This window comes from Nematostella vectensis, chromosome 8 (genome assembly GCF_932526225.1).
Source record: "Nematostella vectensis chromosome 8, jaNemVect1.1, whole genome shotgun sequence".
Classification (NCBI taxonomy): domain Eukaryota; kingdom Metazoa; phylum Cnidaria; class Anthozoa; order Actiniaria; family Edwardsiidae; genus Nematostella; species Nematostella vectensis.
Window position 1 is genome coordinate 11,698,669 of NC_064041.1, and position 15,016 is coordinate 11,713,684.

Here is a 15,016-nt window from a genome sequence, read left to right on the forward strand (position 1 = left end):
GCAGTCAAAATCTTTGCCCTTGATAACACTAAATTCAATCATCTGAAGTGCTTGCTCCATGGAGCATTAGGTTCTGAAAAGTTCTGCACTCATTCAACGACTGTTCATAAACCCCTTTTTCCCTTCTAGAGCTTTTTGTGTTTTGTATAGGGTGACAAAGAAACTTTGCTAAGGAGGGTACTTATATCCGTGCTTACAACCTGACAGAGGATTACCCCAAAAGAAGGTTGGGTCCGTTGTGAGGGTAGAGGGGCTACTTCACAACGAGGTTTTCTCAAATGAACAGCGAACTTGGACGAGATGTACCTAAAAGAATAATAATACTGGTAATGGTTCTCTAAAATAAAAAACGGTCCACCTCTTAGAATCCTGTCCATGGGCCTGGGCGTGTCTAATTGAACAACTGTACAAGTTATAATGAGATAGGAATTAAAATCAAGACAAAACGGAACTTATCTTAGTTCCTTATGCTCTAATTCGGATTTCACGCACCGATATGTCAGCTATTTTAAAACTGTAATTTGCCCTTTGATAACCCCCGAATTTTTGTACTATTTTGCCATCGACCCGCTTTTATTTCCCCTACCTAGAAAATCAAACAACTGCCGCAGATGAAATAATAAAGGCAAGGGGTGTCTCCATAGCAACCAACAGTCTTCCTTATAGGTATACAATAGGGAATAGACCCTCGATGAACCGCCATCTTCAACGCTTTAGTAACTTTATGAGATTTGTTATTCCCAAATGAAATCCAAATACTCTGTTTTCTGAGATGTTAGAGGAAGATGATGAATACGATTCGCTTGTTGTCGAGATCCTAGACAAAGAATCGGCAAAGATTGATGAGGATTTAGAACTGCAACAGCTCATTTCGAATCAAGGTTTCCACGCTCACGAATTATGCGGATGGACGGTGACAACTACGGACTTGAACCGATTTAGATGGAATAGCAACAGGACATCGAGGACTTCAGTAAGGGACCAAAGAGCGCCTACACTGGCTGCTAGACGAAGTTTCTCTCGACAGAGTGTCAAAAGTGATGTCGACCTTGAATTCCAGCACTTTCAAAACGGGATAGCTTACATTGAACAGTACAGGGGCGAGAAAATGAAGCGACACGAGGCTGAATTAAATGAATTTCTGACTCTTAATACCTCTAGAAAAGGCTCAGATACGTGTGATAATAGCTCAAAAAGCCAGGAGTCGATTGTAGCACGGGATAAACCAAACGCCAACGTTCCAGTGTACACTAGAAAACCGAGGAGAGAAAGCGCTAGTCCTCTTATTGTCATTACTTCTTCTCGTGCGCAAAACAGCACGAACAACTCCAAACGTTTCCAAGGAAGAAAACTTTACGCTAGACCTATGACATATGTTAGAAATTCTAGCCAATCGACCAAAGCACAGAATTGGTAAGTTGTTTGTTAATGTAGATATAATGGTTATTAAAATGTACAAATCTTTTGAAATTAATTTGGCCATTATTGTCAGCTACTTATAGGGAATTAGCTTTTTATCCTCAAAAATTTATAGTAAATTACCATTTTGGTCAGTATTTTTCTTAGTTCGAACTGAAGAATTTGCTAAACATGTTTTTATGCTTATTTCGTCATGTATATGTTGCCAGCTTAAGGTGCGAATGTTCCTATAGATCATATAAATCTTATCGAGGTGTACGCTTTTCTTTTGTTTACGTGTGAAACATCGTTCAATAAAGCCAGACCTTGTTTTGTGGAAAAAAATAGTTTTGTTGCCCGACTAGCAAATGTAAATATACGCACTTAAAAAACTTTATAAACTGTTGTATTGGACCCAGATAAAGCTGTAAGTATGGGAAACGGTTTTGAGGGTAGAAGGGATGGCAAATCACTTGATATTTGATATATAGCTTTCCCACAAAAAAATCCGAACAAGCCAACATTGAATAAAGCAAACTTTGAATAGGTAGGTTCACAGTTAAAGCCCAGGCAAAAACAAATAAACAAACAAAAGCAGCCTAAACTAGCTGTAAAAAAAGTAAAAAAGGTTCAGATAACAAATAGCCAGTGTATAAGACTCCCCGCCCTGTGCTACAGCCGTTGCTAACATTATGTGATATACTTGCGTTTCAAAATTGTTTGTTTTTATTAATAGCAACACAGTAAGTGAAGTCACGATGGAGTTACCATTTGCATCAACATCATCGTCATCATTAAGCACATCACCACACTTTGCGTCACCTTGCTCCATTGGGAAGGTATGTGACAAAGTTTCATCCACACCTACTATATATATATACCTGTCTATCATCAGGCCTTTTGGGACCTGAATTATATACAGTCGATTGACAAAACATTGTAGTCAACCAGCTTAGCGACTACGTGACAAGCTTGCATGTAGGCATGGGTTAAAATCACAGAAGTGCCAAGCTGCATATAGCTGCAGCATGACTTCAGGCATAGACATGGTGGCTAATATATGCAGCTAGACGCTTCAGTGGTTTTTACCCATGCTTACTTGCGGGCTTGTCGCATAGTCACAAAGCCAGTATATATTATATTATTTAGTTTTTCATTTATACTTTTCTGTTTAATAGGAGTCTTGGGCGGTTATTGGAACAGAAAAACGCCCAATTCCAACACAAAAAAGACCTATAGACATCACTAGAATAAGCACCCCTAAGCCTAGAACACCAGTAAAGAACACAAGCTCATACTCGATTCCATCGAGACGGCAGAGTGCTATCCCTATGACCAATTCCTGGGTCAGGTCCTCAGTATATGAAAATGGAAAAAAGTTTTACTCAGATGATATAGCCAAATGTATGCCCTCAAGAAGTTTCAGTGCCCCAAACATGGGAAATGAGCAGTTTGAGTGGCCTTCTAAAGGGGGAAGTCAACAAAAGGTTGGCATAAGTGAAGGAAAATCAAGAACTTCTCAAGCTACCCAAAATGGGACACAGACTTGCTCAAGAGCTGTAGACTACTCATGCTATACAGAAATGTTTAAAAATGTTTTGGAGTATTATGGGAGCAACAAGTTACGGACTAAGACAAATAAGACCCAGCCCAGTTCTGAGAGTTCTACTTTGCTGTCTGTGCACACATAGCAGTGCGCCAGACATAGCTCAGCATCCAAGGAAAGAAGGCATCACTCTGCTAGACAAAGATCAAAGAAATTATAAGGCTATAGATATATCTGCCGCATTCATATGAATTTGGTATTTAAATTGTTACTTTACAGTGGAACTTCTATATAAAGAACTGAAATCAGCACTTTGGTAAGAAAGTCCGTTATAAAGAGGTTGTCCGCTTAATCGATGTCCGTTATATAGAAGTTTCACTGTCTTTTCTTTCTTGCTGTGTTATGTCTGTTCTTTTTAAGTGCAGGGGCAGCAAATGGAAGGGGCGCTAGCCTCCCCCTGTTTGAGTGGGTGACGTTCTTTTGCATGAGAATTTTAATATTTCAAACTAAAAAGTGCAAGTAGGTGCATTATGGAACCGCTCCGTCGCTCCTGAAGTGGAGAGCAAGCTAAAATAAGAATAGAGGGATGTTTATTTCCTTGTTTTGCTGTGTTATGTCTGTAATAGTTGGAAAAGCAGAAGATAAGCTGAAATAAGCAGAGGGAGAAATGGATATTGCTTGGAAAGTGATTGTGGCAGTGTTAATACTGGGCTTTAAGAAACTCAAGCTATTAAATTCAACATTTAATAGGGTTGCTGGCCAAACTAGAAAAGCATACCAGGTTAACTGTTAATTTAAAAGAGTAGCTGCACATATCGCAGAATATTGATTCAACGTAGATTTTAACGAAAGAAATTTGTAAGTTTATAATAAATATATAGCAAACACTTATAGATGATAAATATAGATAAAGCAAATATATTTTCTTACAGAATAATTTTGAAAAGAATAACATGAAATGTTTCAACAAAAACCGTTCCACTCTTATTTGCGCGCGCTCTATCAGAGCAAGGAGCTAGATAATGGAACTCTTGGAGTTAGCCATGAACTTGCGAGTATGGCGATATTCTCACCAGTAACTAAGGTAGCGTGTGGAAGGGAGGGGGTGAGCTTATGGAAGAAAAGATACACTCTTGCTATCAAAAACTTCCACTATATCTTTATTAAATAAAATATATATAAGATGTTCTGTTTATCAGTTTTAGCAAAAGAGAATGATTCGTGCTCTCTTGGTTTTACTGCTTTTTATAAGGAAATAAACAAAAGAAACTTGGAGAACAGGATACAAAGCGCCACTATCTGTTTCTAGCGTGACTACAGCGGGTTAGTTGCCTGACGAAATTTACAAGCTGCTTTTGCGTGACAATCTTATAACGTGTGATTTGCGCGACTGCGTTACATACTGTTCCTAGACTTATTATGTTGGTCACGCTATATTTTCGTGACTTTCTACTTGTCTCCTTTCGGTATGGCTGTCTTGATTATCCAGTGTACATATGGCTCTACTCTAGTGTAAAACCCATATTTGTCTTTTTGTCCGCACCCCTCCCCCCAACTTACAATCCCCGCCGACACCCATCGATACTTGCCCTCTCTACGAAACTCTCGGACAAAACTCCCCCCACTATCCCCATGACAGGTGTCATTGCCACCCTTGCCATCACCCGCACAGAAAGTTACTGTCGCGTTGAAATTGTGGCGTGTGGACCTATCGCACACATCATTGGGTTGTATCTCAAATGCCGAGTGTCTTAGTACCTTGGCCCTTTTAGTGTTTTTGTTGAGCCTCTGTCCAACCTTCAGTTCTTCGATGACACCCCATCCAGGAACAACTCCGTACTTTTTAGGTTCGAGTAAGTTTTCCCCTTTTTTCGGTAGGCATACCGTGCGTACGAAGGGGCCGAGCTTAACTGCTTCACTAAGCCGGACCAGAGCAATGTCGTTTTCGAAATCGGGCGCATCTTTGTAGTTAGGGTGTAGAATGATGTCCTTTCCAACTAGGTCTTGTTGAGTAGGTTCTTTTATCAGCAGATGGTTATCACCCACTTTAAGCACGTAACTAGAAATGTTGGAATAAATAATAAGTGAAATTAACTATCGGTTACATACTGGATTTCATTAACTTACACATTAAAGAAGACACGACTTTTGATAAAATATTTTAAGTTTAAGTTTAAGATACTGTTTCAGGAACTGCTGAGATACCCGGTATAATAGTTCTAAGTTACCTTTTTTATTTTTTTTTTTTTCGGTATAGCAATTCCATTACTGTCAATAAGTCACTCACCCCTCCGGAAACACGATGTCTTTTTCTCGGCGTTTAGTGATTGGGTTTGTTTTGTAGAAACAATGTGCTGCTGTGAGCACCCATTCGCGGTTTATCAACGCACCACCACAAATCTGCATTTGGTTACCTGAAAGACAGACCACGTGATGTTATCAAATTGACTCGCTCCCTTTCTGTTTTCCTAGGTACGCGTATGAACGAGAGACGCCTTCAACGTATGGCACCCAGAGTACCTGCGCATATGACTTACCAGAATGATCAAATCTGTAAATCCCAACTTGCCACGGCCACGTGCCATGCCCCGCCTCGTTCCCTCCCACGATCCTCGCGCGGAGATTTGTTTGGCTTTCACCGCATGGCGAATAGTCTAGAAGCGAAGAAAAACTTAGTTATTACTAGCCTTATTCAAGGGGCTCTATGACCGGGTTCCCTGTGGTGGGATAGTGTGACTCCAGACAAGCCAGGCTCTGGATTTCCCTGAAAATATTTTTATCTGCGTTGAGCCAGTGGTGTTGAGCCAGTGGTGTTGAGCTTCATTTAGGCTTCAGTTCAACTAGTGTAAATAATTGTATAGCTTTACGCTATAGTGTACAAAAGATGACATGCTTTCTAGCTAATAAGCGAGCAGAACTAGCCTTTCGTTTGCACTCGATATTCCCATGGATTACTCGTCTGCTTTACTGTTTTATATGGACACGTACCTATTTTAATATGTACTGCTTTTTTCACTGCACTCAACAGTTGCTTGTATTTGCGAACAGAAATCACGTATTCATCCTCGGGTTCCGAGGCGATCTCCATCAATTCGCGCCTGCGTACTTTCTTTCCCACGCCGATCGCGTAGATCTGGAACCCCTTGTCCTTTAAGATTTTAGCAGCCTTGCGCGGGCTTCCGCCGATGTTTGAGTGACCGTCGGTGATGAAAAATAGGGCCTTTTGGCTTCCTTCTCGAGTGAAAGGCACAACCTACACAGATGTAAAAAATGTGAAAAAAAAAAAAACAATGGTTTGTTGTCACGTGCTGTCCGATAACATGCTCTCACATCCGGTGATCACGTGGTTTATCCTATCTAATCACGTGCACTGACCTGTCTGATGGTGGTGTCGAGTGCCAAGCGGCTAGCGGTTCCTCCTCCACTCCGTTTTATCTTGCCAATTTTCGCGATTACACTTTTTGCTGTCAGAGCCCCTGCGTCTCCCAGATTGAACTCAAGGTGAGATTCTGTTCCGTATGTTATCGCTGCCACGTGCGTCCCTCCGGGCCTGAGAAGAAAAATGATTTAACGTATGTTATCGCTATCATGTGCGCCACTCCGGGCCTGAGAAGAAAGAGGAATGCTTTAGCATTAAACGGGGACTAGGATATCACGTGACCTTTTGGGTGGCAAATTCAAGCCAAAATAAACACATGACTTCGACCGTCACGCCAAAGACGACGAAAAATGCTTTCCGGAAAAAAAATGCTTAATTTGTAAGAACTAGATAAGTTGCTATTTGTTGCTGCTATATTGTCGCTAAAAGCCTGAGAGCGCGCTACTGTGCCACCCAAACAGTCACGTGATTTCTTAGCGCAAGTCCCCGATTGCCTAGTAATTGCATTATTAAAAAAACATGCTTTCTAAAATAATATAATTTACTTGAAAGTCCGTGACATAAAATGGATTATTTCATTTGCATGTGCAAGAAGCTCGACCATCCCTGAGCCTTACGATACGCGTACCGTCAACAATCACGTGATTTTAAATTCAACAAATCATGACCTACTTTTATCGATCACGTGGCTTACCTTAACCAATCACGTGACTTCCATTTGCCGACCACATGACTTACTTCTAAAAATCACGTGACCGTTACGCCTCCCCTCTACCCTTCCCTGACCTTGTAACATGATTCACGTGACTTACATTTTCTGACCACGTGACTTACCCCTAAAAAATCACGTGACCCTTACGCTTCCCCTCGACCTTTCCCTGACCTTGTAAAATGATTCACGTGACTTACTTCCAGGAAGTCCCCAGCAGCTTGACGAGCTCTATGGAGAAATCAAGCCCAAGCCGGAAGTCGTCCATTTTGATGCTGCTGGATGCGTCAAACACAAAAACCACGTCCAGTCCTCCCGCTTCATTCAGCTCAATAGCACGCGCTCTCATATCCACCTCCGTCAAGTTGCATGTGGAGTTCATTCCAGAGCACGTGTACTCTAACATGGTGTCTATGTTACGCTTCAGCTGGTAGGCGGTGCTGTTGACATCTTTGATCATGTATTCGAAATCAGCTGGGAAAAGAACAAATGCAAATCTTGGGATTTACATTTGACTTTCGATAGCCCGAACCCTTGGTGACTCGAGCCTCCTTTGCTTAATATATTGAATTATCACTCTTAGCATCCGAGCCTCCCGCTGCAACTAAAATGGTGATGCTCATAGTTGACAATGATAAGGATGGTTATAATGATCGTGGTCGTGATGGTGATGGTTATTATGATGGTGGCAATGGCGATGGCGATGGCGATGGCGATAGCGATGGCGATGGTAATAATGACGATGATAATAATGGTTATAATGGTTGCGGTAAAGTTGATACTGGTCGGGGTAATGATTATTGATGATGGTAATAGTATCGATGGTTATAGTAATTAATCATGATTATGGCGGTAGTGGTTGTGATAATAGATGATGATGATGATGATCGTGATGGTGATGGTGATGATGATGTATGATGATAATAGTGGTGATGGCGATGGAATTGATCAAGGTGTTCTTGTTGTTACTCTGATTATGATAAGCAGAATCATCCATGCTATCTTACCCATGCATTTAGCCTCACTTCCAGTCCATTTCCCATTGGCTTGACACCTTCGTTTAGCCGAACCAACAAGTACAAATCCAGGTCGACAAGAGAACTCGACTTCCGCACCAAAGTTATAGCGGTTTCCCTTCTTGAAACCGCTGACAGGCACCCCAGGGTCAGGACAATCGGAAGCTAAAATATGCAGAAAATGTAAGTTAAGTCACATACATCGGATTTACTACAAGCTAGAACCTGTTTGACGAAATATTTATACATACCACCGTCATCACACACGGCTACGGAGCCACTCCACATTCTGTTTGATTGACAGGTACGGACACGTGACCCCCTGAGTATGAGCCCTGATTGGCAGGCGAAGGTTACATGTTTGCCAATGGCAAAATTATTCCCAATTCGACGACCATTGTCAGGACGTCCTGGGTCAGGACAGGAGATTTCTGCCAAATTGAAGAACAAAAAAATACTCAGTTTAACAAAGAGAGAAAAAGTATGTGTTCTAGAGATTGTATTGACTAAGGATAAGACACGTGTCAAGTATTATTAGGTTGTGCGTGTTTGTTAATTATTTAATGTGTTCAAATTAAATTGATAAATTGAATGCTTAAAGTATGCGCGGAACTCAATTCATTTAGAATACCAAGTTTAGAAATAAAATAGAAAAAGAGGAACAAGAATTATTGCCTAAGCGTTGTCTTATTGATATGGCCCTATAACCCTGGGTTCAGTCGCCCATCCTATAGCCCTTGGTTCCCATCCTATAGCCCTTGGCTAAGTCTACCTACTTCTACAATATGGCCTGCGTCGTGGTAAAGGTGTCCAACCATTTTCAAGGCATATCATTATGTCTGGACCAATCAGATCATAGCCCTCGTTGCATTCGAAAAGCAGAAGCGTCCCATTACGGAATCTCTCATCCGTGGTGTTGATGATGCCGTTTGTAAGCTTGAGACTATCTCCTACCGGGCACGTGATCACTACAACGAAAATAAGAGTGCAGGTTTTTAACCAGGATTACCTGAGGGGGGGAGGGGCGGGGGGAGCGCAGTGTCATAGGAATCAAATCGAAAAATCATAGTGTTTGAAGATTCTTTAATAAAAATTACACACTTTTTGGCCGCCAAGGTACGTTGTACGAGCCTGGAGTGGGGATAGTAAGGAAATGCGCTTGCCTGCGTAGCTCACCAGTAAGTTATACTAGACTTCGGGCTATTTTGTACATTTGGTACGTTTGGCTAAATCGAAAATCTGACTGCTCCACCTTTTTCATTGTTTCCGTCCGAGAAACTTTCTTCAAAAAAGGCAACGTTTAGTGTTTTGTTTTTTTAGAAACTTGCTAAATAGGCAAAATAGGCAATGTGTTTCGTTGTTTCCAAGACACTTGCTATTAAAGCAAGAACTACGATTCAGTGTTTTAGAGAAACTATTAAAACAAGCAATGTGTACCGAACGTTAAAAACTGATCCGAAACCTAATAAGTCTAAAAGCAAGAAAAATAAATAAAAGCACATTAAGAAATAATCAAATCCTATTAAGTAACATTCCATTTACACTATAAGAATTAGCACTAAAGACTAACAGCTAACCAACAGCCAAAGTTTTCGATCCTAAAGTTTAGTCTTTAGTAGAATACTGCACTAATACTTCTTCAAGCTTTTATCCAAAATTTTTTGGTGGAGGCTTGTGTTTAGATGACCCCCCTCTCCTCCCCATTTAATGCCACCTATACTTGTATGTGTATTAAACTCAATTGCTTTATCGACTTACGCTCACAACGCGGTTTTCTGGACCATCGGCCATTGCGACGACAGCGTCGATACCTACGTCCTTGCATTCTATAGCCAGGTTGGCATTCATAGTATATTTTACTTCCGGCGATGAAGCTATTTCCGGTAAAGTTAGCGTGAGCTACAGGGTCGGGCTGCCCGCATGAAATGGCTGTCGACAGAGATGAATATTGAGTTGTAAAATCTTAGTTGATCTCCGTAATCTCTTATATTAAAGCACAAATTTGAAATAACACGTGACCACCCACGTGACCACCCAAGTGTATTACAGGCGCGTTACCAGGGGGTGTGCAGTGTTTTTTTTTTATTAAAACCGCATTGTCACCAGTTTACTTTCGGTCGATTACCTAACAATATCCGATGATTTTTAACGGGAAACGCGAAAAATATTTCAAAATTTTGAAAGCAGTGTGTCTATTGGAAGTTTCTTCGAGGATGTGATTGATAATTTAGAGCGGATGGCCTGTTGAATATCTCGGATTCTTATAGATTCTTTTGTCTTTTAACGGTTGAGGTTTCCGTCGGACCTCCGGAAGTAAACTGGTGACAATGCGGCTTTAGGCATCATAAAATATTATCCTTTTTCAATAAATCTATGACTGCACGCCCCCCCCCCCCTCACACACAATCTCGGTACGCGCCTGTTTTGTATTTGTGCAATACCAATGGAAGGCAAAGGAGACTGCTCCCAAGCAACAGATGAGACAGTCTCACGGTTCATATAGGAACCCTGCAGCAACACACCGTGAGGTCTGGGAAAATCTCATTCCACGAGGGGTCCCTCGGTAAGTTCTGTCAAGTGCATGGCAGACCGCAGGGCGTGGAGAGAAGTGGGGTCAGCTCGGCTAAGGCCAAAGGGTGGGGCTAGTAAGTTGGAGGCAGGGCATGAATGCTAGTCAGAAAAGGGAAACCAAGTATAATGTACAGCAAGAGGGCATATCATTTTATTGAAAATTAGTATCTTCATTACTCAGTATTGCACCCATCAATGCGAAGCCGGTGGGGAAGATGTGGCAAGGGAAAAGGGTTAAAACAGTTTCAGTGTTTTACACTGTTCAGCGCTTGTTATATAGCTCAAGCTGTCTCTAAATTTATCCTACCGTACGCCCTTGACAAGGGATATTTGATCACAATAATATGGCCCAGTGTGAGGAATTTCTTAAGATTCAGGCTCCAATAATGACCCAAGGGAATTTGACTGAAAAAAAAGCAAAAATGTCAAATCCCTACCCCTTGCCACATCTCCCCTTACTGGCTTAACATTGATAGGTGCAAAATTGTATCAACAGCATGTTTTTACCTAAATTACTTACGTTTACAAACCGGCTTTTTTCCAAGCAGCGTTCCATTCTTGCACTGTCTTACCGTCCACTTCTCTCCATTCTCAAGAACCGCTTTATTCGTACATTCGTATTTCACTTTGGCGTACATCCGGGACTCTGATTTTGACTTGCGCACTGAGATGCGCGTGAAGGATGGCGGTCTCTCTATCAGTTTTTTGACAACCTCTTTACATCCGGGCTTTTTAGTCTTTTTAGCTGAAGGAAACAAGATCATATAGAAACCCTTAAAATCAAAAACCTGTTAGCCAAAATCTCTTACCCCCCTCCCCCCGTAGTAAAATAAAACCCTATTAACTCGCCTAATCAACGCAAAAATAGGAAAATTCGCATGAAATAATGGTAACTTCTCTCCTTTCAAAAGTGAAATTTCGTTTTAGCGTTTTAACTTTTTTTCCGTTTAGCGTTCTTCTAATGTTTTGACACACATGTTCAGTTCAAAAAGTTGATTTTATTTGTATTGAATACGGCTCTTTTATAATACGATATTTGAGCGTTTCTTTACTGTTATTGATCACCAAACTTAGAAAAAAGATTGAGCTAGGCAATAAAAACAAAACAAAAATCCTGAACTGTGTTAACATACCCAAAAAAGATATACCCTCGATATTCTTATACATCCCCTTCATACATACCCTTCATATATCCCCTTCATACACCCCCCTCATACACCCCTTCTTACATCCCCTTCATACATCTTTTACGTTGTGCTGTCGTGCAGACCGCTAGAAATATCCCAAGAACACACACCAAAACTTTGCTTGTGCACCTGCACTCCCTCCCCCCCCCCCTGGGTACGGGCCTGTACCCCCCCCCCCCCCTGTATCTCATGGAGTAACTTACGTTGTGCTGTCGTGCAGACCGCTGGAAATATCCCAAGAACACACACCAAGACTTTGCTTGTGCACCTGCACTCCCTCCCCCCCCCCCCTGGGTACGGGCCTGTACCCCCCCCTGTATCTCATGGAGTAACTTACGTTGTGCTGTCGTACAGAACGCTAGAAATATCCCAAGAACACACACCAAGACTTTGCTTGTGCACCTGCACTCCCTCCCCCCCCCCCTCCCGGTACGGGCCTGTACCCCCCTTCCCCTGTATCTCATGGAGTAACTTACGTTGTGCTGTCGTGCAGACCGCTAGAAATATCCCAAGAACACACACCAAGGCTTTGCTTGTGAGCATGGTGTGTTATACCTACAAACGAACAGATGCATTCACGACTTGCCGTGCCTTTATCTGTCTCAATGAGAGCTATTTTAAGTAATCCAGATCGTGTATTTATCTCTTATGGCGCTTTTAAGGAAGTATAAAGAGCGGGGCGTATTCGCGATTCATCATGTTGGTCTGGAAAGTGACTTGCGCGTTCCAGAGGAAGTATACCCAGCAGAAAGTGAAACGGAAATATAGAAATTCGCATCCTGTATGACAAGCAGTTGAAAGGACGTGCTAAAGATGATTTGCCAAAAATCGTTTTGATTAAAGTGCAGTGATAAAAGACGCAAACATTTAAAAAAAAAATGTTAATGCTTATTGCATAAAAAGTACATAATGGTTTCCAGGTAAATAAGAAAATATCTCCTCGATAGAATATTAGAACTCGTGACGCAAGAGACTCGCGTGATATTACTTACTGTTTTTATTTAGACATTTACAGATTTATCTCAAGTCATAAGAGACGAAAAGTCATCTGCCATGCTAGTGTGCTTCTAAAGTTCACATTTGGTTATAATATTAGTTATCATTGAAATTACGATGATAGCTTGATCTATGCAGATGGAAAGGTGCTAGCTCCTGTTTGTATTCTTGGTGACCCACGGAAAGGAAGGTACTTTGCGAGTCATTTCATTTTCGTTTAGGGTCTGATTATGTATTCTTGTGTATGTCATATGTCATCTATATTACTAAAAGGAACACATTTCCATTTGCTGGTAAAGCTCTTATACATTTACGAATGCGAACCTTTTATTTACAACACAGGAGACCTGGGAATCCAGTCCTGAATTCATTATTTGTTTCACAAGCAATACGGGCTCACGAGTAAAAGATGCTATTAGACTTTAAAAATCCCATGCATAGTAATTAGAGTCGGGTAGAGAAGAGTTGTCTTCAAACAGTAATTTGCATCATCCTGCTCCATACTAGTCTAGTACCAAAGTCTTGCACGTCCGAGCTTAAGCGATTAAGGAGAACCCTTATTAATATCATCTCATGTACCAGATCGTCAGAACACTCTACCGAAATACAATTCTTACCTGGCTAGCAGAACCCACGTTCAGCAGTAACTTTCCTCTATTTTCCTGTATGTTCTTTGGCTGACTTTGAAATCCTTACTGCTGAAAATTCCAACGTCTTGCTTTGATGCAGTTTCGTTGTTTTTATCTTAGAATAAACTTGACCTAATGATAGATGCCAATCGGCGAAAGGGGAATATTCGAATTATTCACCCGTCGCGACTTACGTGTATTGTTTTTTTATTGTCGGATCGGATAACGCTTCAGATAAACAGGAAGTCCTTCTTGTGTGCCTATGATTGCAACATGCGCAAAGGATCTCAGCGAAACCGGACGTGATTTCTCGCTCGTCCGTCAATTGTTTTATTGGAGTACAGAAATAGCTCTATAGCCTGAGACAGGCCATACGACATTTGACGAGTAGATAACGAGCCTCCAACCCCCCCCCCCCCCTCCCTTTCCCTAAAATTTGATAAAGTCAACAACCCAATATCATCAAAGCCAAATTTGGTTTATTTTTAAATGTTTCTTCTCGAAAAAGTGTCCCTTTTATGGAATAATATGAAATAACCGTCTCTCTCAATAATAGAGTGGTCTTTTGAAAAATAAACCGTAAAAGGTTTTAGAACCATAAAATGCAACTAACGTTCCAATCTTACTACTTTAACTATGCTGGTTATCCGCCCTGGTTATGCGCTCGTTTACTCATTTCGTGGACCATTTTCTCTTAGGTTTCTCGTTCTAGCTCGCAGTGTTATGGGATAAGAATATATTTGTTGAACCAAAGTACTATCCCTTGATTTTGTCGACAATCTTCCCCGTCTGTTTTTCTGGTTTTAGAACCATGAGTTGTGCGCTGTCATGGGTGTCATATAGAAAAAGGATAGTATTTTGACAAATCTTTCAATAAGAACTTCTACTTTGTAACACTAGACATATACGTGCAAATTATCGTTTTTATATCATCGAGGGGAGGAATATCTCGTTTACGCCTTAGGTCCTTTCCGAAACATGTAAATATTGTAATTTATTTAATTTTTATTGTATTCATTGTATATATTCATGTGGCAAAATTAACATAACTAAACAGAAACTTACTGTGCTGGATGAGCGTTTGCGTTTGAGTTTGACAGTCGTTTGTGGGCACGGGGTTGCTGTGTTTTCCAGTGAGAGTTGAAGCGTTCAAAGACAGTTTACCGATTAGCTTTCTTTCCGAACCAGCGAATTTTGTTTGGAGAGCTATCTTTTATGATTGGGGATAAGAATATCTGTTGACCAAACCAGAAGTACTATCTCTTGATTTTGTCTGCGATCTCGATCGTCTGTTTTTATGGGAGCTCCCCCCACCCACACCCCTGACGGGGTACTTGTGGACAACGGGGGCTAAATTGGAATATGTTGTGGATCGACATGACGATAAAACATGACATGACGCTTCAAATAAGCCCATTTCACATCTAATAAGGCGGAACATTTCTCTAAGTACTTAGTGAGTAATAACAAACACAATATAAAATGCGACTTGAGCTTTTCGTCCCTAAACCCATACATAGCACAAGGATGATCAAGGAAAAATATCCTTAAAAAGCCAAAATCTAGGTAAGTGCTATAGTGGATT

The 15,016-nt window shown here is 41.1% G+C and overlaps 2 protein-coding genes across 3 annotated transcripts; one reads left to right on the forward strand and one right to left on the reverse strand.

Moving 5' to 3' along the window:
• The first annotated feature begins 655 nt into the window (after positions 1-655).
• LOC116619811 lies at positions 656-3,917 on the forward strand. The gene is made up of 3 exons (XM_032385008.2): positions 656-1,413; positions 2,135-2,237; positions 2,577-3,917. The coding sequence occupies exons 1-3, from the start codon at positions 773-775 to the stop codon at positions 3,087-3,089; spliced, it is 1,257 nt and encodes a 418-aa protein (XP_032240899.1). The 5' UTR covers positions 656-772; the 3' UTR covers positions 3,090-3,917.
• A 164-nt stretch (positions 3,918-4,081) lies between these two features.
• LOC5515331 (complement C2) lies at positions 4,082-13,677 on the reverse strand. Of its 2 annotated transcripts, XM_032385005.2 has the most exons (13): positions 13,420-13,677; positions 12,283-12,361; positions 11,140-11,364; positions 9,807-9,977; positions 8,825-9,016; positions 8,300-8,479; positions 8,040-8,213; positions 7,233-7,506; positions 6,320-6,494; positions 5,933-6,197; positions 5,482-5,598; positions 5,232-5,358; positions 4,082-5,003 (listed from the first exon to the last, which is right to left on the reverse strand). In XM_032385005.2, exons 2-13 carry the CDS (start codon positions 12,347-12,349, stop codon positions 4,394-4,396), a joined length of 2,577 nt encoding a protein of 858 aa, XP_032240896.2. In that variant the 5' UTR covers positions 12,350-12,361; positions 13,420-13,677; the 3' UTR covers positions 4,082-4,393. The 2 variants fall into 2 exon arrangements, with proteins under 2 accessions (XP_032240896.2, XP_032240897.2); XM_032385006.2 differs by lacking the exons at positions 12,283-12,361; positions 13,420-13,677 and adding an exon at positions 11,871-11,933.
• Positions 13,678-15,016: the final 1,339 nt, after the last annotated feature.